The 22921-nt window shown below is 51.3% G+C and overlaps 1 protein-coding gene across 6 annotated transcripts in view; it reads left to right on the plus strand.

Moving 5' to 3' along the window:
• arhgef12a (Rho guanine nucleotide exchange factor (GEF) 12a) overlaps window positions 1-14276 on the plus strand; it is a 30160-nt gene extending 15884 nt beyond the window's left edge. For 3 of the 6 annotated variants that reach the window (XM_047035482.1, XM_047035486.1, XM_047035485.1), the window contains 34 exons: window positions 58-272; window positions 412-489; window positions 1223-1348; window positions 1555-1683; window positions 1926-2060; window positions 2266-2367; window positions 2577-2687; window positions 2837-2935; window positions 3033-3075; window positions 3219-3324; window positions 3546-3683; window positions 4029-4061; window positions 5103-5217; window positions 5359-5470; window positions 5671-5898; window positions 6373-6508; window positions 6784-6819; window positions 6959-7110; window positions 7268-7414; window positions 7720-7805; window positions 8276-8401; window positions 8623-8737; window positions 10099-10199; window positions 10328-10405; window positions 10535-10610; window positions 10728-10895; window positions 11121-11208; window positions 11302-11379; window positions 11530-11624; window positions 11859-12083; window positions 12243-12479; window positions 12566-12783; window positions 13069-13144; window positions 13322-14276. In XM_047035482.1, the coding sequence (XP_046891438.1) occupies window positions 58-272; window positions 412-489; window positions 1223-1348; window positions 1555-1683; window positions 1926-2060; window positions 2266-2367; window positions 2577-2687; window positions 2837-2935; window positions 3033-3075; window positions 3219-3324; window positions 3546-3683; window positions 4029-4061; window positions 5103-5217; window positions 5359-5470; window positions 5671-5898; window positions 6373-6508; window positions 6784-6819; window positions 6959-7110; window positions 7268-7414; window positions 7720-7805; window positions 8276-8401; window positions 8623-8737; window positions 10099-10199; window positions 10328-10405; window positions 10535-10610; window positions 10728-10895; window positions 11121-11208; window positions 11302-11379; window positions 11530-11624; window positions 11859-12083; window positions 12243-12479; window positions 12566-12783; window positions 13069-13144; window positions 13322-13332 (4019 nt within the window). In that variant the 3' untranslated portion in view covers window positions 13333-14276. The remainder of the gene's footprint in view (window positions 1-57; window positions 273-411; window positions 490-1222; window positions 1349-1554; window positions 1684-1925; window positions 2061-2265; window positions 2368-2576; window positions 2688-2836; window positions 2936-3032; window positions 3076-3218; window positions 3325-3545; window positions 3684-4028; window positions 4062-5102; window positions 5218-5358; window positions 5471-5670; window positions 5899-6372; window positions 6509-6783; window positions 6820-6958; window positions 7111-7267; window positions 7415-7719; window positions 7806-8275; window positions 8402-8622; window positions 8738-10098; window positions 10200-10327; window positions 10406-10534; window positions 10611-10727; window positions 10896-11120; window positions 11209-11301; window positions 11380-11529; window positions 11625-11858; window positions 12084-12242; window positions 12480-12565; window positions 12784-13068; window positions 13145-13321) is intronic. The other 3 variants (XM_047035483.1, XM_047035487.1, XM_047035484.1) reach the window with 2 other exon arrangements.
• The last annotated feature ends 8645 nt before the right edge of the window (window positions 14277-22921 follow it).

The following is a 22921-nucleotide window of genomic DNA, read 5'->3' on the forward strand; positions in this document are numbered from 1 at the left end:
ACTTAGTGAAGTTGGACGTTTGCGAGTGGTTTCCTAACAGTTTTCCCGTCCCTCCAGCGGGCTCCTATGTGGCCCTCACGGTGCTGGGCCGGCCCCCAGGCCTCCCCCAGATCCCCCTGCCGGAGGTGGACTGTGACCTGGGTCTGGGCCTGGGTCTCCTGGGGGGGCCCGGGGACCGCTCGTCCTTCTCTTCTCCTCACTCCCCAGGGCAGACGGCTCTGGAGAGGCCCTACAGCCCCCTGGACCGCATCACCCACCCTCTGCCTGCATGGGTGGGTAGCCCCTCTCCTCGTTTCCCCTGTCCTCTCTTGTCCTCTTCTTTCCTTTTCGGTCAGTTATCCAGGTCATCCCCCTTCTATCCTCCTCCTCTCCTCCTGCTCCTCTAATCCTCCGCCTCTGTCTCCTCTGCAGCAAGAAAACAACAGCGTACATAACCAGAAGGTCGACATCCTGCAGAAGATGCTCATTAAGGAACAGCAGGACCTGCTGGTCAGTAGAGTACATTTGTGTTCAAAACAGTAGAGTGGAGTACAGTAGAGTAGAGCAGTACAGTAGAGTAGAGCAGTGGTTCCAAACCCTGGTCCTCAGGGACCCCCTGTCCTGCATGTTTTAGATGTTTCCCTGCTCCAACACACCTGATTCAAATGAATGGGTCATTATCTGGCTCTGAAGAAGCCTGTTAAGGACCATTCATTTGAATCAGGTGTGTTGGAACAGGGAAACATCTAAAACATGCAGGACAGGGGGTCCCGAGGACCAGGGTTGGGAACCACTGGAGTAGAGTATAGTACAGTAGGGTATAGTACAGTATAGTATAGTACAGTAGAGTTTAGTAAACTGTCTGCTCTGTGTGCTTGGAAGCGTGTTTGCTGCTTGACTTGATGTTGATATGAATGAGATGTGTGTGTAAGGATGTGGATAAACCATGATGGAGAGCTCTCCATCCGGAGTCCAGCTGAACTGGAAGGTGAGTCCTGCTGATAAGGCTGAGGGCTGTCCTGTGGTTAAGAGGAACAGACGTCTAATGACAGCTGGCACTGAGAGAGAGAGAGAGAGAGAGAGAGAGAGAGAGACAAGAGAGAGAGAAACACAGATGGAGAGGAACAGAGGGGCAGGGAGAGAGAGAGAAACAGGAATATGCAGGGAAAGAGGGACAGTGTGTGTGTGTGTGTGTGCTTTCTCTCTCCATATTGACCTGTGACCCCCCCTCTCCCCTCTGGAGGCCATGAAGGAGGAGTACAGCAGGACTCCGTCCCCCAGGCTGCTGAAGGACATCCAGGAGGCCAAGAAGCACATTCCTCAGTTGCAGGGACAGCTGTGCAAGGCCATGGGGAGTGGGGCAGCACAGGTAACCACACACCTCAACGCAACCTCAATTCAACATGAACTTGACCTTCCCTCAACCTCACTTGAGGACAAAAACTGTTGCGTTAGAGACTGGATTGGTGTCAGGGGGGCAGAGAAACCCTTCTCAAGCAGGCGATGTACTGATACTTTAGATCCGGTTTAGATCCGATCTGGTTTAGATCAGGACTGAATGGTCTGCTCTGTCAGGTGGGGCTCCAGGACTCTGGGCTGGCGGCAGAGGGGGAGGAGGCCAGCCCGCTGGAGCCAGACAGGACTCCCTCGTCCAGGGGAGACCCCAGCATGGAACTCTCCTGGAGCAGTGCCAACATGTCTCCTGTAAGTGTCCACCTCCGGGTGTGTGTGTGTGTTTCCGGACGCGTTTGTGAGTGCAGTCCCTTAGTGTGCCAGTAAGACGCCCAGCCTGCACACCAGCCATAGTTTACCTACAGCCCAATAGTCCGAATAGGATTTATCACAAGTATCATATGGATACAGAACACCTTCAGAAGACCTCCCTCCAAAATATCCTCCCTTGTCTTGGATCCATTACAAAGTGATCTGTGTTCCTTGGCTGGCAGGTTCCTCGTTTGTTTGGCCCAGGGTCTCCAGAGAGCCTGTACCAGAGGGACTCGTCGTGCCCCAGCCCCAGGACCACTCCCAGGGACAGCTTCACCTCCTGCCCCTCCCCAGATGTGGAGGACCACCCCGACCTGGTGAGAGCTCTCCTCCATCTCCCCCCCCACCACCCCAGACTAGACGCTAGACCTGGGTGCCTGTCAACAACGAACGTGACTCCCCCTCGCTTCACCTGACTCCTCGTCCTCAATTCTGCTCTCCCTGCTTCCCTGTCCTCCTCTCCTGCTCCTGTCCCCTCCTCTTCCTTGTCTTTCTGCTCTCCCCTCTCCTCCTCCCCTCCAGGACTCCCTGTCCCCCTCAAACGTCAGCACCCCTTCCTCCTCACGCCTCGTATCCCAGATCATTGGTGCAGAGGACGATTACTTCGACTCAGACCAGGAACAGGTGAGCTGTGCAGTGTACTTAGTGGGAGCTGCTGGTCAGCTCAGGTAAAAGGGTTTAATGGATGATGTGCCAGGTCAATGTTAGTTCACACGTGTTGTGCATGATGTTGCAGATGATATTCCAGTTTCCAGATGCTTAGCATGTGTAGTGGAAGATGTCCCAGGTTCAAGGTAGTTAACAGGTGGATGATGTTGTTGATGATGTTCCAGGTGAACAGCCAGTGCAGCTGCTTCCAGAGCATCGAGCTGCTGAAGTCTCGCCCCGCCCACCTGGCCGCATTCCTGCATCACGTGATCTCCCAGTTCGACCCTGCTCCGCTGGTAAGGCTCCGCCCACCACCTGGTACTCCTGTATGCAAACTACGTTCAGGAAGCGATCCTAGCATTGTGAACATAGGCTCAGAAACATCAGGGGCTGCATGAGGACGATGCTGTTGATCGCTAACGATGTGTGTGTGTGTGTGTTGCAGCTCTGCTACCTCTACGCTGACCTGTACAAGCAGACCAACACCAAAGAGACCAGACGAGTCTTCATGGACCTCCACACCTTCTTCATCGAGCGCGGGGCGGTGAGTCCGAGAGTCCACCACCTCACCTCAAATGATCCTGTGTGTTTGTTTGAAAATGGTTCATCTAAAACCTGTGCTGTTGTTTTTCTGTGTGCAGCACTTGAAGGTAGCTGTCCCGGAGCCCATGTCCTCAGACCTGGGTGAGTGTTTGGCTCCATCTACCTCTCTGTCTCTGTCTGCTGTAGGAGATCCCAACTGTTATCATGCAGTATGTCTATAGTGAACTCTTTGATTCTATGTGTGTCTTCTGTGTGTGTGTGACTTCTGTGCGTGCGCCTGCCAGACCGGCGGAGGACAGAGCTGATTCCAGAGGAGACTAACAGACAGTATGTCCAGACGCTGCAGGACTCCCTGCTGCCAGACGTGCTGAAGCTCCTGGATGACTTCAGGTATGCCAGGACGGCCCCCTCACCTGTCACCTGGGCTGGGAAGCACCACATCATGAAACGCAAACATGCTGGGTACTATGTCAACATAGTCATTATGGAACAGCTTTTTATGGATCCCTTGTACACGTATAATGATGTGTTTTAATCAGCTGTGGATCTAAGAAGTGATCCTGTTGTTAGCCATGGTTAAGATGTGACTGGTGTGTGCTGCGCGTGTGCAGGCAGAAGCGGGGGATGGGCCTGACCCTGGCCGAGGGCGAGCTGGCCAGACTGGACACAGAGAGGGTCAGGGACAGGGTCGCCCTGGAGAGAGAGCGCTCCTGCGCTGAAAACATCCTCACCAAGATAGACGAGGTCTTGTGAGTATCACACACGCTAACACTCATAGATACACACACACACACACACAGACAGTCTCACTCACGCACACACCACACACACGGTCACAGACAATTTTACACTCTCACAATCCACACACACAGTCATACATGCAGACATTCCACTCACACATATACAGACAATCTTGCGTAACACACTCATACACACACATACAACCTCACACATGCCACACACACACACACACAATTCCACACATATATACACACACAACCAGAGGTTGATAGAACTCCACAGTCACACCCTGATCCCTCTCTGTGATTGGCCACACCCCTCCATGTGACACCTCTTCTCCCTTACATTTCCAGGGTGACCACTCAGTCGACGGAGGAGGAGAGATGGTGAGTGTGGTCTCCAGGATGGGGGGGGAGGGGGGGGAGGGAACATCACAGGAACAGCTACAGCTCTGATGTCTCCCCTTACTCTACTAATAATGACACAAAAGAGCCAAATTGATATTGATATACACACACACACTCTAGGGTCCAGAAGCCACATTGAACATGTCATTGGGGAAAGCCAAGCATTCTGTGACATCTCAAGAAGCCTTCTGGAACATTGTCATATAGTGTATGTATAGTTGCCTTTTTTTGGGTCCAGTATTTTGATGTCTTCCAGCTTCACCACAGCATGTGTTTGATAACAAAACAATCCCTCACTTCACTGGGAGGTGCACAGAATGGGTACAGTATGTACGTTTATTGAGGTTGTACTGTCACACTGCTTCCCCCCCCCCCCCCTCTCTCTCTCTCTCTCTCTCTCTCTCTCTCTGTCTCTGTCTCTGTCTCTCTGTCTGTCTCTCTGTCTCTCTCTCTGTCTCTCTCACAGTCTGTCTCTCTCTCTCTGTCTGTCTCTCTCTCTGTCTCTCTCTCTGTCTCTCTCTCTGTCTCTCTCTCTTTCCACACCGAGCCTCTTCATCTGAAGATCTGGGTCTTAGTACACGTGTCATCAGGGTTTGTGTGTGAAGTCGCCCATGCATGGAACCATAGGGGAGGGGAGTGGCGGAGGACAGGCAGGGCTGTGTGGGGCGCCATATGGCCCCTGTCGCAGCCCAGATGGCGCAGGGAGGAAGACATCTTGGTTAGGAGGAAGCGGCCGTGGCATATGCTCTCAGCAGCACGTCACTCGGAGCTCGGCCCACATTTATAGCGCAAGCTGCTCGGCGCTTGTTGATCCGAGCATGAGAACAATTGAACATGTCGGGCCTTGTTGTTGCTTTTGTCACCGTCGTCGTCCAGGCAGCTTTGGTCCAGGCTTGTGCTTACAGGCATCGTGCAGGACACGGGTCCCACATCTGTTCTCTTCCCCCCCCTAGTCCACCTGTCCTGCTGTTCACAGTCCCTCTGGATAAACAGTGGCTGGTCGTTGTTGTTGTGTTGCAGCACTACTGTACAGTACGTGGTTCTGACGTACATGAAGCACCTGGGGGTCAGGGTGAAGGAGCCCCGCACGCTGGAGTCCAAACGGGTCCGCATCAACTTCCTGCCCAAGATCAAGGTAGGGAGGACCTGCTCACACGCCGTTCATCCTCACCCACTCAGGACTCACCCCCATTCTCACCCTGTCACCCTCTCATCCTCACCCTCGTACCTCACCCCCCCCCCCCCCCCCCTGTAATGTGTCCATCCCTGTGGCCAGCAGAAGAGCATTAAGCCGGAGAGGGAGGGAGGGGAGGAGAAGGTGAAGAGGCCCAGGTTTCCCAGCATCCTCGGCCCTCAGCGCAGACCCAGCCGCATCGAGTCAGCAGTCGGTCAGTCTGGGTGGATCATCAGGATGATGATGATGATGATTGTTATTACAATTACTATGATTTATGTCCAGGCTGTAAACATCAAATGTTCTCAGGCAAACTCGCTGTCCTTCTGTGGGGAGAATCTGTAAGGATATTGATAGCTTCTTCCTGTCTATGTTTGTGCCTTTGTGTGTGTGTGTGTGTGTGTGTGTGTGCAGTAGGCAAGGCCCTGGACGGAGGTCGCCCACGGCCCCAGAAGCAGCTGTCCCAGCCCACCCTGGGGGGCTGCGACCCCCTGGAGTCCAGCCGTCTCCGTGGCAGCCAGTCCAGCGAGGGCTCGGAGCTCACTCACCTCTCCTCCCCCTGCACCTCCTCCCCCTGCACCTCCTCCCCCAGCAGTGCCTCCTATTGGGCTGGCTCTGACTGCAGCAGGGAGACAGAGCTGGGTGAGGCTTCCCTGTCTTGCTGGTTCCCAGTCTAACACGGGCTGCCTCACAGCTGTCACTCCCAGCATCCCACTTGTGGAACCTTTCAGTGGAATGGATGTCATGTGTAGCTTCAGAAATAGCCTTCCTACACTTCTACATAGTGTGCATGTATAGTTTGTATAGATATACCTATTTGTTTCCTCCTAAGCCATCCTCATCCTCTTTTTCTCCTCTTTCTCCTTCTCTTCCCCTCCTCTTCCACCTTCTCCCTTCCTTCTTTTCCGCCTTCTCTTTCTCCTCCTTCTCTTTCTTCTCTTCCCCCTCCTCCCCCTCCTCCTCTCCTTCTTCTCCTCCTTCTCTTCCCCCTCCTCCCCCTCCTCTCCTTCTTCTCCTCCTTCTCTTCCCCCTCCTCCCCCTCCTCTCCTTCTTCTCCTCCTTCTCTTCCCCCTCCTCCCCCTCCTCCTCTCCTCCTTGGCGGGACCCCCACCTCAGCTCCCTCCAGGCTCAGTGAGGGTCTGCAAGCTGCAGACCAGGAAGGCCTGCAGTACCCTGCCAACACGCACTTTGACTACAGCCTCTCCCCCTACAGCCTCGACCAATTACAAGAGGAGGACAGGGAGACGGACAGGTAGGGTCACCAGACACATACCAGCACAGCGGTTGGAGGCACCTTGTGTTTTACTAAGTAAGAGAAAGACTGGATCTTTGTGTGAGCATACTTTAGATGAGAGGGTGGTAAATGGAATCCTTGTGTGCTTGACAGAAGTTTACAGTGTATTTGCCATGTAGAGGAACTTTAGAGTACGATAGAATCAGTGTAAACTTTCAAAGTCTGAGTCCTTTGTGGTGGTTTAGGTCCTTAGTGCAGTGTTTAGTTGTGTTAATGGCTGGTGTTGTCTGCAGGATCCCAGAGGGAGGTACCCCCAAAGCCCTGAGAAGGTGAGATCTGCTCTGCTCACTGGGATCTTTACAATGATCAAATGTCATGTTTTGACCCGGTTAAAGTTTTTTTGTTTGTTATTCTCCTGTTCTCCCATACCCTGCTCTCTCCAATCCTCTCGTGTCCTGTCTTCCCCAGGCTGGATGTTCTGGGTCTGGTGGAGGTCCAGAGCGAGGACGACCAGGGGACGGACTCGGAACACGACCCTCTGACCTGGCAGCAGCTGGTGAGCCGGGAGGTCCTGGCCGGCCTCAGGCCCCACGAGATCAAAAGACAGGAAGTTATCAACGGTGAGGACAGGAGCGCTCGGCTATCTGCGAGGACACATCGATTTGTTCTGCCATACTGATGACGTGCGTTTCTACCCTTTTTCTGTGTGTGTGTGTGTGTTTGGGGTTGGTGTGTGTGTGTCTGCTGGTGTGTGTGTGTGTGTGTTTGTTTGTGCAGAGCTCCTCTACACTGAGCGGGCTCACGTCAGGATGCTGGGTGTTCTGGACCAGGTGTTCTACCAGAAGCTCTCCAGAGACTCCATTCTGCCCGCTGCTGACCTGAGGAACATCTTCACCAACCTGGACGACATCCGGCAGCTGCACGGTACACACACACACACACGTATGCATCACCTTACATTTACATTTAGTCATTAAGCAGGTGCTCTTATCCAGAGCGACTTGCAGTAAGTACAGAGACATTCCATGTCAGTCACATACCAGACACCTTTACCTAAAGTGACAAGTAGTGCATACAGAAAGAACAGCAGAGGATCAGTGAACATAATGCGCACACACACACACAAACTGGAACACACACAGACACCTGCACACACATGAATACACACACACACAAATAGATATGCACACACATGCTCTACTTCTAAATGTCCCTTATGTGGTCCCCAGTCTCCATAAGTGAGCAGATGACAGCAATGCGTAAGAGGAACGAGACCTCAGTCATCGACCTGATAGGAGATGACCTGCTCTGCTGGGTGAGTACAGCTCTGGAGATCTCTGCCTCGGATCTCTGACTCTCCAGATATCTGACTCTGATCTCTGACTCTACAGATCTCTGATCTTTGACTCTCCAGATCCCTTACTCTCCAGATCTCTGATCTCTGGCTCTCAAGATCTTTTTTGAGGTTAAGAATAGAGGTTAGGGTTGGGTTTAGCTTTGAGGCTGGGGGTGGTGTTGGGGTTGGGCTTTTAGAGACTGCTATGATGCAGTCTGGAACCGCTTCATTCACTGTGAGATGAACCGAGAAGTTTAGAAGCTTGTCATTTTACTCGCTCCACTGTGGCAAAGATCCCCCTAAGGGAGCGCTACTGATTGGTCAGCCGGGTGGAAAGACTGTAACTGATTGGTTGACAGGCTCCACCGTGGGGGGCTATCTATTGGTCACGGCGCTGGCTGGCCGGGCGGGCGGGGCGGTACTGACCCAGATGTGGTGGTGTGTTCCAGTTCAGTGGGCCGGAGGAGCAGAAAATCCAGCAGGCTGTGGGGACGTTCTGCAGCAACCAGCCCTTCGCTCTGGAGGTCATCAAGAACCGGCAGAAGAAAGACTCACGCTTCAACTCCTTCATACAGGTGAGCCGTGTGTGTGTGCATGTGTGTGTGACTACTGTGTAGTACACACCAGGGCCTCCTAAAGGCTGCCTCAGTTCCTTAATATGTCTCTGTGTGTATGTGTGCACTTCAAAGCGAGGTGCAAAGGTTTAAAGATAAGTTGACAGCATAACATAACAGGGATGATTTTAAGTATTGTCTAATGTGCGCGTGTGTGTGTGTGTGTGCGTGCGCGTGTGTAGGAGGCAGAGAGTAACAGACTGTGTCGGAGACTGCAGCTAAAGGATATAATTCCGGTGGAAATGCAGAGACTCACCAAATACCCTCTGCTGCTGGAGAATATTGCCAAGTACACAGGTACTACACCCTAAATACTACACACTTTATGCTCCATACAATGTACTACCCATTACTGCTGGAGAACATGGCCAAGTACACAGGGAAACTCACACGAGATCAGGCTAGTCAGACATTGTAAAAAGCTGCAGCGCTCTTCCAATGCCATGCCCCAGGGCTGGCATCCTCTGTGTCCCAGTGACCCAGCTAGGCAGGGGGGGAGGGGTCCTGAGCAGGGGGGGTGAGGGGGCGGGGTGAGGGGGCGGGGTGAGGGGGCGGGGTATGGACATGTGAGGACTGGGGAAGGGGGAGGATGGGGTCGTGTGAGTAGAGGGGAGAATGAGCAGCACTAGATGAGCGTAAATGAGCCCCGTAAAAAATTAATTAAAGAAAATTCCCTTTTATGTGCAAAGCTCTCACATAAAAAAGGATGCATGATTTTAGTCTTTGTGCACCATCCCGAATCAACCAATCAAGACCAAGAGGTGTCATGACTAAAAGCCATAATCTCAGCTTCACGACAACAACAACAGCTCGTGTGTGTGTGTGTACAGCGTGTCTGTAAAAACACAGATCAGTCTATAGAACCAGGAGTTTAATAGTGTGAGATTGGCTGACTGGTGGGCAGGCTGTCTGGCTGGCAATCTGGTTGGCTGACTGGCTGGACGCCAGACATCATAAGTTACCACTGACCTCTCTGCTCCACTCCATAGACCCTCCCTGCAGCCTGGGGAGACAGTAACACACGCCTGGGAAGCGCCTCGCGTTATTGGGCCCATCAGCTTAATCTGGGTTCGGAGAGAGGAAGGTGGCGGGGGGAAGTGTGCATCGATGTCACAAACGGCAATAAAGATGAAGTATAGACGGCCATTAGAGGCTGTTAATGCGGCCGTGTTCACCAGATCCAGCTTGATAATGGTGCAGTGTTAATGAGCGGAGGACTGGGCCATTAGCTGGACAGACCCCCACAGGCAGCAGAGAGAGGTCTGAAGAGGAAGGGAAGGCTCACAGGGAGGAGAGGGGTCTGAAGAGGAAGGGAAGGCTCACAGGGAGGAGAGGGGTCTGAAGAGGAAGGGAAGGCTCACAGGGAGGAGAGGGGTCTGAAGAGGAAGGGAAGGCTCACAGGGAGGAGAGGGGTCTGAAGAGGAAGGGAAGGCTCACAGGGAGGAGAGGGGTCTGAAGAGGAAGGGAAGGCTCACAGGGAGGAGAGGGTTCTGGTGGGGAGAGAGGAGGGTCAGTCCTCCTCAGGTCCGCTTCAGCCTCGACCTGGTCCCGTGTTCCTACGGCAGGGAGCAGGACAGACCGGGGGGGGGGGGGGGCTATGTGTGGGTGTGTCGAGTGCTCGTGTGTTGAGTACGGGTGCGTTTGTTTCTGCGTCGCAGACAACCCTGCAGAGAAGGAGAAGGTGAAGAAGGCGGGGGAATGCTGCCGGAGAATCCTCAACCACGTCAACCAGGCCGTCCAGGAGTCTGAGAACAAGCAGGTGCAGTAGAATAGTGGCCAGGGGGAGTCTCCACCCTCGCTACGCTCACTGCCTTCTCTCCTCTACCTCCTCCTTCCTCCCTCGCCCCGCTCACGTTCTGCCCATCCCCCCCCTCCTCTCCCCTGTAGAGACTGGAAGACTACCAGAGGAGGCTGGATCTGTCTTCCCTGAAGCAGACGGAGAACCCCATGATCCTGGAGCTCAAGGTGAGATCTTCTCCTGGCGACCGACGCCTTCCTCAAGCTCACTCACTGGGGGTGGACACTGCGGGTTTGTTAACCCTGACAACGGCTAACTCGTCCCCGTGACCTCACTTCCTCCCTCTGTCCAATCAGAACCTGGACCTGACGAGGAGGAAGATGGCGCACGAGGGTCCGCTGTCGTGGAAGGTCAACAAGGACAAGACCATTGGTAGGGGCTGAGCTCATGGATCGTAGTCCGCAGGCGGGTTTAGTAACTTCAGAAGTCAGTCTCTGACTAGTCAGTCACTATTTCAACTCTGTCTATCTCCCTCTCCTCCCTCCTCAGAGTTGTACACTCTGCTCCTGGAGGACATCCTGGTGCTGCTGCAGAAGCAGGACGAGCGTCTGGTCCTCAAGTGTCACAGTAAGAACCTGGCCGGCACGTCGGACACCAAGCACATCTTCAGCCCCGTCATCAACCTCACCACCGTGCTGGTCCGCTCCGTCGCCACAGGTCCGACACTGGGGGGTTCTGTGTGTGTGTGCGCCTGTGTGTGTGTTTTTGAGAGCTTGGAAGCATGTTGCTCTGTGCGTGTCCTGACTCTATAACTCACCATCTCACACCCCCCTCTCTCTCTCTCTCTCTCTCTCTCTCTCTCTCTCTGTATGTCTCTCTTTCCCTTTGTCTTCCCTCGCTATTTTCTTTCCTCTCCCTGCCTCTCTCTCTCTCTCTTCACAGACAACAAGTCGTTCTTCGTCCTCTCCATGTCGGACAACGGAGCCCAGATCTACGAGCTGATGGCCCCCACTGTTTCAGACCAGAGAACGTAAGTCCCTCTCCCCATCTCTCCCCTCACCCTCTTACCGCAGACCGAAGGCTGTTCTCTCACTGACGTGTTGTTCCACCTTTTCTCCACCAGGTGGCAGCGTCTGATCACCCAGAGGGCGGATGCCATGAAAGTCAAACCCCACAGTGTGATCCCCTTACCTCAGCCCGAGTACGCTGGTTAACTCTCCCTCTGTTTTCATATCCAGATGACAACTGAAATATGTTCCTGTACTCAACTGAATCTCTCTTTATCCTTTTCTTTTTTTTGTCTCTCTCTCCCTTTTTGTCATTCTCTCCCTGTTTCTCCCCCTCTGTGTAGTGGAGAGAGAGACGGTGTGGAGATGATCACTGTAGGGATCTCCAGACTCACTAAGGACCAAGATCGCACCTCCACTGGAAGCACCAGATCCACAGGTAACCAGACAACTTGTTAACCCACTTCACCCAACCAGCCAACCCCCTGGATCTGACTAAGACGTGAACTCAGCCACTCGAGGTGTAACTGACTGGATAGCTAAGTAGACAGCTCACCTCACTAACTTCTGGTGCCATAGCTAGACAGCTGCTGTGATGCTTCCTCAGTCAGGCTGTGTGTGTGTGACAGATCCAGCCGACCTGCCTGACCCTGTGTGGTGTTTCTGGTCCCAGATAAAGAGGCCATCCCTGGCTCCAGCGCTGCCCTCCCCAGCCCCCTGCCAGACAGGGCCCAGTATGGAGGGGTGGGGGCCGAGGGGCAGGAGGAGGAGGAGGAGGAGGAAGACTTTCTAGACCCAGAGCAGTCTGACAGGCTGTCCTTCCTGGGCTGTGTGGAGGAGAGGGAGGCCGACAGCCCCGGCCCCTCACCCTCCATGGCCGATGAGGCTCTCAAGACCTGTAAGTCACCGTGCCGTGTGTGTGTGTGTGTGTTTGTGCCCTGTGTGTGTGTGTGTTTGTGCGTTTGTGTGTGTGTGAATTCAAGAGATTGGTGTATCGACTGACAGCTATTCTGACTATAGCTCTGACTGTGTGTGTGTGTGTGTGTGTGTGCCTCAGTGTCGGCCCTGAAGCAGGTTCTGGTCACCCAGCTGATGTCCCAGGAGGCCAGCGAGCGCGTGCAGCGCTCCACCGGGGCCCGCCTGCTCCGGACCACCTCCCTCCGCACCCCGGTGGACAGCCGGGCCCGGGTGCCGGTCCACAACGGCTCGGACAAGGCCCGTGGGCCACCGGACGACCCGGCCCAGGACCTGGGGTCTGGGGACACGGGCTTCTTCGACTCCCCTGAGGACTATGGTGAGTTTGGAGCTGGCTGTTTGGTGGGGTGTGGTGGTAGTGTGTGTTTTGTGTGCATCCTAACTCTCTGTCGTCGTCCCCCCCAGCGGGCTACCTGGTCCTGGAGGGCTACGGGGGTCCGGGGGAGAGCTCCACTGAGGACGAGATCTCGGCCAAGCACCTGGGCGCCTCGCGGGGCTGCGCCGGGGATTCTGGGATCAGCCTGCGCTTCTCCTCGGCCTCCCAGGCAGGAAGCCTGTCATCCTTCAGCAGACTGGTGCTGTCTCACCTGCGGAACCTGCAGACCAACCTCAACCACCTCAAGGCAGGCTGCCGCACACAACATGAGCATGTTGAGGAAGTAGAGGCTTTTAGAATGGGGAATCTATAGAATGGGGAATCTTTTAGCGGTAGAATGTTTTGCCGTACGATCTTTTGGATGTAGAATCTTTAGAAAGTCTGATTGATCTCTAATGTAGAATCATTAAGATGTACAAGTAGATTCTAATCCTGCGTGGTTGAGCCTCTGTGATGTTGGTCAGAGGACCGACATGTTGTTCCTTTGTTCTAACAGTGTGTTCTGTGTGTGTGTGTGATGGTTCTCCCCCAGGAGGTAGAGGCCAGGTACCACACCCTGGTACGCCCGCGGCCAGAGAGGAGCTCACCAGACCCGGACCAGAACAAAGGTCGGGGGGGAAAGAGCTTCTATCCACCAGCTTTTCTCCATGATAGTCTCACCATGTCACATCGTCAAGCATCTCTCTGTCTAACTCAAATGTCTCATTTCTCTGTGTCTTTCCCTTTCTGTCTCTCTGTCTCTCTCTCTCTGTCTCTCTGTCCCTCTGTCCCTCTGCTCTCCCCAGATAAGAGATAGTTCGAGAGGTGGAAGTTCAGACGAAGGATTGAGTTGCTACTTCCTGTGTCGTTGACCCGGACTTCCTGTATAAGCTTGTCCTCTCACTGTTGAGCCCCTCCCTCCGCCAGCGTCGCCCATGGTTACCACAGAGCACGAGAGACTGAGCCCGAGAGAGAGAGTTGGATGGAGGAGCCTCCCAGTGACCCCTCCTTCCTCATCAGCACATGGCAATCAGGGAAGAGGGATTGTCCCAAACCCCGCCCCTTACATCCTGTCCCCGCCCCCCTACCTCCCTGCATTTAAAGAACAATACCAAACTGTAAAAACTGTGTGTTTAGGATATATATATGAAACACAAGAAAAAAACAAAGGAACATTTTTAAAGATAATGTATTAAGATTGTTTTTTTTTCTTTTTTTTTTTTTCTTAAGATGTATTTATTTTATCTCTTTTTTGTCTGTTTTCATAAGCAAGTGTTTGCCCATGCTGCGTGCATGTTTCAGGTCATGTGACGTGGTAGCTAGATTGGCTGAACCTCTAAACCCAGCCCCAAGGGGGGGTGAGAGAGCATGCTAGCCCACCCAACCCCACCATACCCCATCTTAACCTGCTCTGAGCTGAGTGCATCTGCAGCAGTCTGGACTGAGGTCAGACATCGAGGGTAGTGTTCTAGACTGTCATGGAAACCCAGGCTAGTGTTCTAGACTGTCATGGAGACCAGGCTAGTGTTCTAGACTGTCATGGAGACCATGCTAGTGTTCTAGACTGTGAGTTTCCTATCCTGTGATGGTGTTGAAGCTCTAATATCAATTCCAGGATGGAGTTGAAACTGGTATGAAGAAACAGATCTCTGATCTGGTCTTCAGTGAGTTTCTGCTCTATTTGTAGTTGACCACCACCACCCCTGATGCCCCGCTCCCCCTCCACCCCCCACCCCCTACATACCACCCATGACCCCCTCCCCCCCCCCCCCCCCCCCCCCCCCCCCTCTCCCACCACCCCTCCATCCCACCCTGCTCACCTCATCCCCCAGGCTCCAGTACAGATGCAGCAGCTTCTACTGGTATGATCTGAAAAACCCTAACATCACAGAGTACATAACATTTCCTGTACAGATGATTGAGTTTGGAAGGCTATGCATACTGTATAACTTTAATAATAATAAGCAAAACTGAAATAAAACCGTGGCCTGACACGTTGAAAACATTTTTCCTACTGTTAGTCTGAGTTTGTTGTGAATCTCTTTCTGATTGTAATGTGAATAAACCAATCAGAGAAGATAGTTTTGTTGTGACAGTCATGCAGGGTATGTTTGTCTCAACGTAGAGTTTGACAACACGCACACAATCCTGACACAACATTTGGAAAATGTGCCCCTTAATGGTATTAACCAACAGGGGGCAAACTTCCCCTACCTTCCATATAACTCCAGCCACCCTACACACACACACACACACACACACACACACACAGGAAGCTGCAGTGGGATCATTGTGTTGTTAAAGACACAGCATCCAGAGGGAATGTGAGTGCTCCTGTTCCTGTGACCAGGGGCAACGACTGCAGGGCTGCAGATGAAGAGGAGGGATGTATTAACAATCCTGTCCAATTCACTGAAAACGCCTAATAAAGCATACCCAAAGTAAATTGAAAGCTGTTCTTGAACAATTTAGAATACATTTACATTTAGTCATTTAGCAAACGCTCTTATCCAGAGCGACTTACAGTAAGTACAGGGACATTTCCCCCGAGGCAAGTAGGGTGAAGTGCCTTTCCCAAGGACCATACATGGCATGGTTGTGGTCTCTTTTGAAAGGTGACTCTCAAAAGTCCTTTCTTTTTTGACTAAGAATAGCTTGAACACAATACATTTCTTCCTAAATTTGGTTTTGCATACAGATGCCTACAGATGCCTTTAGGTGGGAGGTATTATCTGGAAGACACAATGGGACCACAGCCTGAAGCCTTACCTAATACAAGTCAAAGGTCGAATAAAATTCAAAAATGAATGAATATTTTACACGTTTTTCTAAGGGTACATCCAGGCGTTTTATAAAAGTGCACTTTAGAGACTCCAAAAGGACTCTTGCTAAACCTGTACATTGCTGTCTTCAGAATTGCATTGGCTATACGGTCAGCAAGTTCATTTTTGAAACAATCGAAGGCAAGTAAAACATTTGAACCCAGACAGAGCTGATGGGGGGGGGGGGGCGGACACATTTTGGAAGCCACCTGGTAGGCTTTAGAAGGCTATAGACAGAACATGGAGGCTCCTACTAGGTCAAATGAGGTGTCAATCGAAAGGTCAGAGTGCAGTGGCCATTTTGACACCAATATATTTGAAGCTTAATGCAATGGTCAAGTAACAGTAATGATCAAGTAGTGTAGTAGTAATGTATTAATAGAGCAGGTATGTACTATAACTAACGTAGCTCAAATAAAATCTAACTATGTAGCAATAGTAAAGTATAAAGTATATTGCAGTCATAATAGTATTGACCCCTTTCTGGAGAGAAGTGGAAACAGAGATGATCTCATAGTGTTATTTAAGGGCACTTTTAATGAAGTTGGCTGTTAGACCTGTCCTGCTTGATGTTACATTGCTGCTGGAGAGGTGCGCTGAACTGCTTCCAATCAACACCTCTGCTCTTCTCCCTCATACTCCTCCCCTTCTCCTGCCGCTCTCTCTGTCTCTCTCTCTGTCTCTCTCTCTGTCTCTCTCTCTGTCTCTCTCTCTGTCTCTCTCTCTGTCTCTCTCTCCACATCTAAAGACTTGTTTTCTTTGGGAGGAAGAGAAGAGATGAGAGTGAAAGGGACAGGAATTGATTACCACGTTGTCCACACGCACCTGTCCGCCAGTTAATTGGAGTGTTGAAGACAAAGAGGAGCGAGGCGTCACTCTCATCACAGTCCTCGAGGAGGACAAGACGGCACTCTCCTATCCTCCCTCGCTCTCTCCTCCATCTCTACCGCCTTCCCTCCCTTATCTCCCACTCATCCTCCCTTTCTCTCTCCTTAATCTCTTCCCTCCCTCTCTTCTCAATCTGTCCTCCCTCCCTACCTCACTCCTCCCATCCTAAGCAATTTAAGTTATGGTTCCAGACCCGTAGATGAAAATGGGCTTTCAATGATATAAAGTTTATCTCTCTCTCTCATTCAAACACGCTCTCTCTATCTCTCTTTCTTTCTCAAGAGAACTGGCTGTTGAAGTTCTTGTGTTTGTGTTCCTGTAATCGGATGCTCAATTTCACAGAAAACATTGCCATATTTGGTGAGAGCAGGTGATTTAGGTGTGCTTGGCTGAGGGTGACTCTAGGTATGCTTGACTGACTGACTCACTCAGCCAAGCAGGCTGTTTTCCACTTATTTTCCTCTGGAGCACAATACTGTTTAGACTCCTAACAGCTGTGCAAATAATTGAGATTGATAGGCCTTACACACAAACACAAACGCAAAATGTTGTCCCCCAAGCAGAACAAGCTATCATATTTTTGGTGAAAGCATAACACAATTGTTTTTTTTACAAGTTCACCTGGGACCGTAAGTATGGTTTGGTTCTGTTTGTATGCATCAATGGGAATCAGATCCCAGACAATAAGCCCAGACGGCATATTGTCTCCAATGGAACAGATCTTTGTCTTCTGAACAGAGAGGTATTGATTGCTTTCTCTTGTGCCATTCTACACAGAGTTGTGCGTGCCTGTGTGATACCGAGTCCCATGCCCACTACAAAACGTATTCTCTGAAGAAAGAACTTTAATTGCCTATTTTTTTTTTCTCTGGTCAGAAATGTGCATCACGGAGCAGGAAGGAAAGCAGATTTGCTTTGATCTAATAAATCATTGTCTGCTGCTGCCGGAGTCATCAGGGAGTATTATAACCTGTCTAAGACATTAGTAATCACACACACACTGCAGGAGGTGAGAAGAGAGAACAGGAAAACAAATGGATTGCAAGAGTTAGATTTGAATGAATCATCTTGTTGGGTAATGATTAATGTTTTGTTTTTGTTGTTTAATGTTTTTCATTCTATGTGAGATAGTGTTTTCTGGCAACAGGATTTCCAAGCAGGCCCTCTGTGACTGATTCAAAGGCACTTGGGAATGTAGCTCTTTCTGTTATTGTAATGATTTCTTAGTGCTGGTTGTGTTTGTATACGTGTATGGTTTTTATTTAGTTGAGTTCTTGCAGGGCTCACCTTCAAGAGAAGCCTGGTTCTCAGTGTGATTCTCCTGGTAGAATATATGTTCAAATAAGCTCTCCTGGTAATATTATACGTTCAAATAAGCTCTCCTGGTAATATTATACGTTCAAATAAGCTCTCCTGGTAATATTATACGTTCAAATAAGCTCTCCTGGTAATATTATACGTTCAAATAAGCTCTCCTGGTAATATTATGTGTTCAAACAAGCTCTCTTGGTGTATTATACATTGAAATAAGCTAGGTGGGATCTGACCTTCCTCCACACCAGTGTGTGAGGCTGCCTGGTGTCAACCCCCCTGTACAGGTGAAGCCCTGGATGAATGGACCATGATGGAAGCTCATAGAGCCTAAGTGGACGATGGACCAACTCTGAGTGGACCACAACAGTCTCAGGCCCCTTGATGAACCACATGATCACTGTTAAAAACAGCAGTGTTCAGCCAAGAGGAACATTGATACATTGTCCGTCATGATTACAAGGTGTAGCTTTGACCTTCCCTGATCCCCATGAGCCCTGCTCTGTCAGACACCAACCAATATGTGATTGATCGGCATGATGATCAATGCACCCACTGACTGAATAATCCCCACCCCTTCAGCAGTCATGACTCCTAATTTGAAGTCATTGTTTTCTGTTTGATTGACAGCGCCATCCTCCGATGTGGGCGTGGTCCGTCCGGAAGAGATACCAAGAGGTATTAACAATTCCGTTTGATTCTTCATCACCTGCAGTGATCCCTTGGGAGCTTTCTCTTTTCCAAGCTCTCTTCAGATCAACAGCTATAGGTGCAAACATGTGACCAGACCACAGTGTTGTCCTGCAGGGCTGAGGTTAGGTGTTAACTGCTAGGCGCTAAACAGAGCATAATGATGCCCACAGGGCTGAGGGGCCTGTGCCTAGACTGGGGCTGTGATGAGGTGTCACGTGGGTTGCCAGGTTTGGTCTGCAGAGGGAGAGAGAGGAAGCAGAGCAGACGTGACCTGCAGGTCTTGCAGATACTGACACAGCTCCTTTGTCCTTCCAGGCTGCACTCAAATCAATGCTGACCCGCCTCTGTGATTAGGACTGGCAACAGCATGGAGGGGTTTTGTGTGTGTGTGTGAGTGAAAGAGAGAAAGAGAGAAAGAGTGAGAGAGAGAGATCTGGTTTGTAATTGAGCTGCGGGGCGTGTTGGTAGAGTCAGCTTCTCTGTGACGGTTCAGCTGACTGATGATGATTGATTAGTAGCTTATCAGCTGTGGTATTTAGCAGCTATGGAGGTCACCGTGACCATGCAGGAGTCCTGGATCGAGGAACTTACGGATGTTTACCTGCAGACAAGGGGGGAGGGAAGGGGGGGGTAACCTCCATGTTTTACCCTGGACAGGAACCAGAGAAGAGGAAGAACTGACATCTCTATGCCACCCAGACTCCTCCCATCTCACCCAGACTCCTCCCATTTCCTCCCAGACCCCTCCCATTTCCTCCTGACTCCTCCTATTTCCTCCCTTCCAAGACTGCAGGGCCACATTCAAATCCATTCAGACTCAGAGATAAGGAGCAGTAATGAGTCTGTCTGCCTGAATAGATGCAGAGACCAAGCAGTGGGTCAGGTGATTTAATCTACCTGATGCCTTCCTTTGAGCGCTGATCAATAGCACTGGGATGCTAATGTTGCTCATGGAAGAATCAGACACAGAGAGAAAGAGGAGGAGGAGGGTGAGCTGGAGGAAGAAGGGATAGAGGAGGGTGGAGGTAAATGAGGGAAGGAGGAAGAGGGGGAGGAGGAGCAGGAGGGTGGGGGTTGGAACAGTGCCTGACTGGAATAAAAAAAAACTATTTAGTTTGACATCCTGTGTCAGTCTCCCTGGCGGGCTGGCTGGACTCTAAACTAGTCATTTGGAACATCCTGTTTCCTGAGTCATCTTGAGGATGTCCTGTCGTCCGCTTCAACCACACTGACAGGCACCTGCTGCTCTCTGATTGGTTGCAGTGCGCTAATAATCCTCCTGTTTCTATGGAGGTGAGAGGACGTGTCAGCTGGTCTCTCTCAGCTGGTAGCTCTCATACAATCTCTCTCTCAGCAGCCCTCATCGCTTCACCCAGGGCTCCCAGGGAGGGACCCAGTCAAGGGCTGTGATAAGTGAACTTAACTGGCCCAGGAGTGCCTGTCTGTGGGATGGAGAGAGCACTCAAAGCTTTGTGGGCGAATATGGGTGCCTCTGGGCTCAACTTAGTGGGCGCACAGGAAAATGCGTTTAGACAAACGCACGCACACACACCAACGCACCCAGACATACACAGACAGACAGACATCGACACACGCCAGCAGACACAGACACACACAGACATCAGCACGCACAGATGCCTGTAGACACAAACATGCACACACACAAACTCCATGAACATTTTCTTACAGAGCCTTCCAACAGCAGTTCCCGTCCACAATATTATCATGCGTTGAGTGCGAGTTGTTCAGCCGCTTTGAGGAGTGTAGCAGGGTGTTCTGCACAGTTAAGCTGATCACACAACGATGCTTATTTACGTTCATCTTCCGCCTCGCCGGCGTGCTCCGCTCCTTCCGCCGTCTTCCTCAGGTAGAGCCTGGCTGGGAACGGCCTTTCATCTGGCTCTCTTAAAACGAGGAGACGCGCTGACAGCCGCACTGCCTGGCGCGGAGATGCACCTCCTGATTACAAGAATTCTCCATCTCCTTGTCTCTTCCTCTACCTCTTGCCCTTTCTCCTCCTCTCTCTCCTTCCCTCTCCCTCCTCCTCTCTCTCCTTCCCTCTCCCTCCTCCGCGTCTCCCGAGTCTGTCTACCTCTCTCTCCTGTTCACGGTCTTTTTCTCTACCTCTCTATCTCCCTCTCTTTCTCTCACGCCCCTATCCTTTTCTCTTTCCTCCTCCTTTTTCTTTCCATCTCCCTCTCTTTTTCCCTCCCCCTTCTCCCCTCTCCTGCCCTCTGTTTCTCTCTCTCTCAACCCCCTTGAGTCTCAAATTGGTGGTTTGCGGCAGTTAACCTAATACTGCAAGTCTGATGATTGACACCACTGCAGAAAGACCCCCAGCCCCCGCAGAGAGCGTGTGCAGGTGTTTTTGTGTGTGTGGGAGGGGGGGGGTTCAAGGGGGAGACAGACTATGATGCGCTCAGCACTCCCTCTCTGAGCTATGTTGTAAATGTGAGTCTGGGTTTATATCAACTGATCCCAGACCAGTAAAAACACAAGGATAAATTCAGGAGATTTTCCACAGAGGCAGAATCACCAGCTCAACTGCAATCTGTGTATTTCAGACACAAACAGACAACCCACTCCACCTAATTGTGTAATTGTTTTAAGGACTGTCACATATCATTTGGGTCTGGGTGGCTTGGCGGTGACAACATCCAAGCTCTCAGTTTGCTCCTCCTAGAGATTATCCTCCGCCTACTCTCTCTCTTTCTCCTACTCTCCTCTCCCACCTGACCTCTCCCTCCCTCCCTCTCTTTCTCCTTATCGCTCTGTCCTCCATTCATGCTGTCTTACTCGCTCCCACTTTTTCTTCCCTTCCTCACTCACTCACTCTCTCTCTCTCCCTCTCTCTCTCTCTCTCTCTCTCTCTCTCTCTCTCTCTCTCTCTCTCCTCTCTCTCTCTCTCTCTCTCTCTCTCTCTCTCTCTCTCTCTCTCTCTCTCTCTCTCCCTCTCTCTCTCTCTCCCTCCCTCCCTCCCTCCCTCCCTCCCTCCCTCCCTCCCTCCCTCCCTCCCTCCCTCCCTCCCTCCCTCCCTCCCTCTCTCTCCACATCCTTCCCTTCCTATTCCCCCTTCCTTCCATCCAATTTCTCTCTCTCTTTCTCTAGTCATTGGATGGGATCCAGAACCATTAGCCAGCTGCCTGTCTAGAGGAGAACAGAGATCTACAACTGAGCTGCTGCAAACTGCAGACAGGGGACACGCATGTACACCCCTCTGCATGCACCAAAACATGCAGGCATACACCCCACACAGGGACGACTACACACACACACAGCTGTACAAACAGACACACTGGCACTTGTGCACGCGCACACTTGAGCACACGCACACGATTGAATTTCCGTGCTGCAGCAATCTGATTCATAACCTCATCAATATGGAGCAGCTTCCTCCCCTGGTCTCACCTAGCCGGTCTGGTCCTTGCTCGCTCCAGCTGGACATCACTCCACGGCAGCATGCAGCTGTCAGGAGCATGCAGCGCTGGAACCGGGTGTGTGAGTGTCCGTTCTAGCATGTTCTCCATGTATTTTAATAAGCCTACTAGATACTGACATGTTGCAGGATGTGTGTGAGAGAGAGCCAGGTACCTCCATGGAACTCTATGCGTGCGTGCGTGCGTGTGCATGTGTGCTATGCCAAGAGGGCTGACAGCCTGTATGCTGATGGCCAGCATTGAGGAGCAGGGGTGCGTGCCTAGGCCTGACTATCATCTCTGCACCTTCGGCTGCTTTCCTTCAATCAACTGTGGGAACGTTGAAGGCAGAACCCACCCACCCTCTGCTCCTGAGCCGCCCAGGCAGATGGCATGCGGCTGTCCTTCTGTCAGTGTTCTGTCCTTGTGTTTGTATGTCTGGCGGGCGGCTTTTGAAAAGATATCGGAATTACAGTCGGACAATAGAAATATTGTAGCGAAAGTGAAATACAGATAAAAACAGAACAAAGATCTGTACCGGGTCTACGGGTACCCGTGTGTTGGAATCCATGTGAACCTTCCATGTATGTTCCTTCACCAGTCAGATGTCACCACTAACAAGGATTCAGCCAATAGGGGGTCACTGGAATGGCCCGTCCATCTCTCTGCCAGCCTAATTGTCAATAGAATATGCTCTGAATGCAAAGACGGTGTTTTGCTGACAATACGTGTTCTGGCATGCTAGTAAATTATATCTCCAATGCCCCATTCCCTTTGCCAAGTGCGCTCAATCAATACGTCAATGCGGACGCACCCGCCGTCTGACATCAGCATAAACGTGTCACCCACTGAGAGTTGGTTCGTGCTCTCCAGTTCGCATCATTATCGCGAGGTGATTGTAGACATGTCCCGCGATTCTACATCAGCGAGCTCTTATTCCTATTCCGACACCTTTCCCGCCCCTCACCGGATTTAAAACCTTGTCGATATGATATATTTCACTCTGCCAGTTTATGCGGTGTAGATAACAAACATAGAGATCTGAGATAACGGCCGCTCTTTAACTTGAGCTGCAGGAGATATTACCCCCAGGCCTCCCTTGGGTTTTAATATCTTAGTTTACATGACAACCAGTCTGCACCGAGGCTGAACATAAATAGTCTTTATCGTTCTTCATCCAAGCTACCTACGTTCGAATTGTCTTTGGGGATCCAAATATGAAAGTGTGTGTTTGTATGGCGTGACCCCTCCATACCGTTACACTATCTGCATGGGA

Source organism: Hypomesus transpacificus, chromosome 15, assembly GCF_021917145.1.
Source record: "Hypomesus transpacificus isolate Combined female chromosome 15, fHypTra1, whole genome shotgun sequence".
Lineage (NCBI taxonomy): Eukaryota > Metazoa > Chordata > Actinopteri > Osmeriformes > Osmeridae > Hypomesus > Hypomesus transpacificus.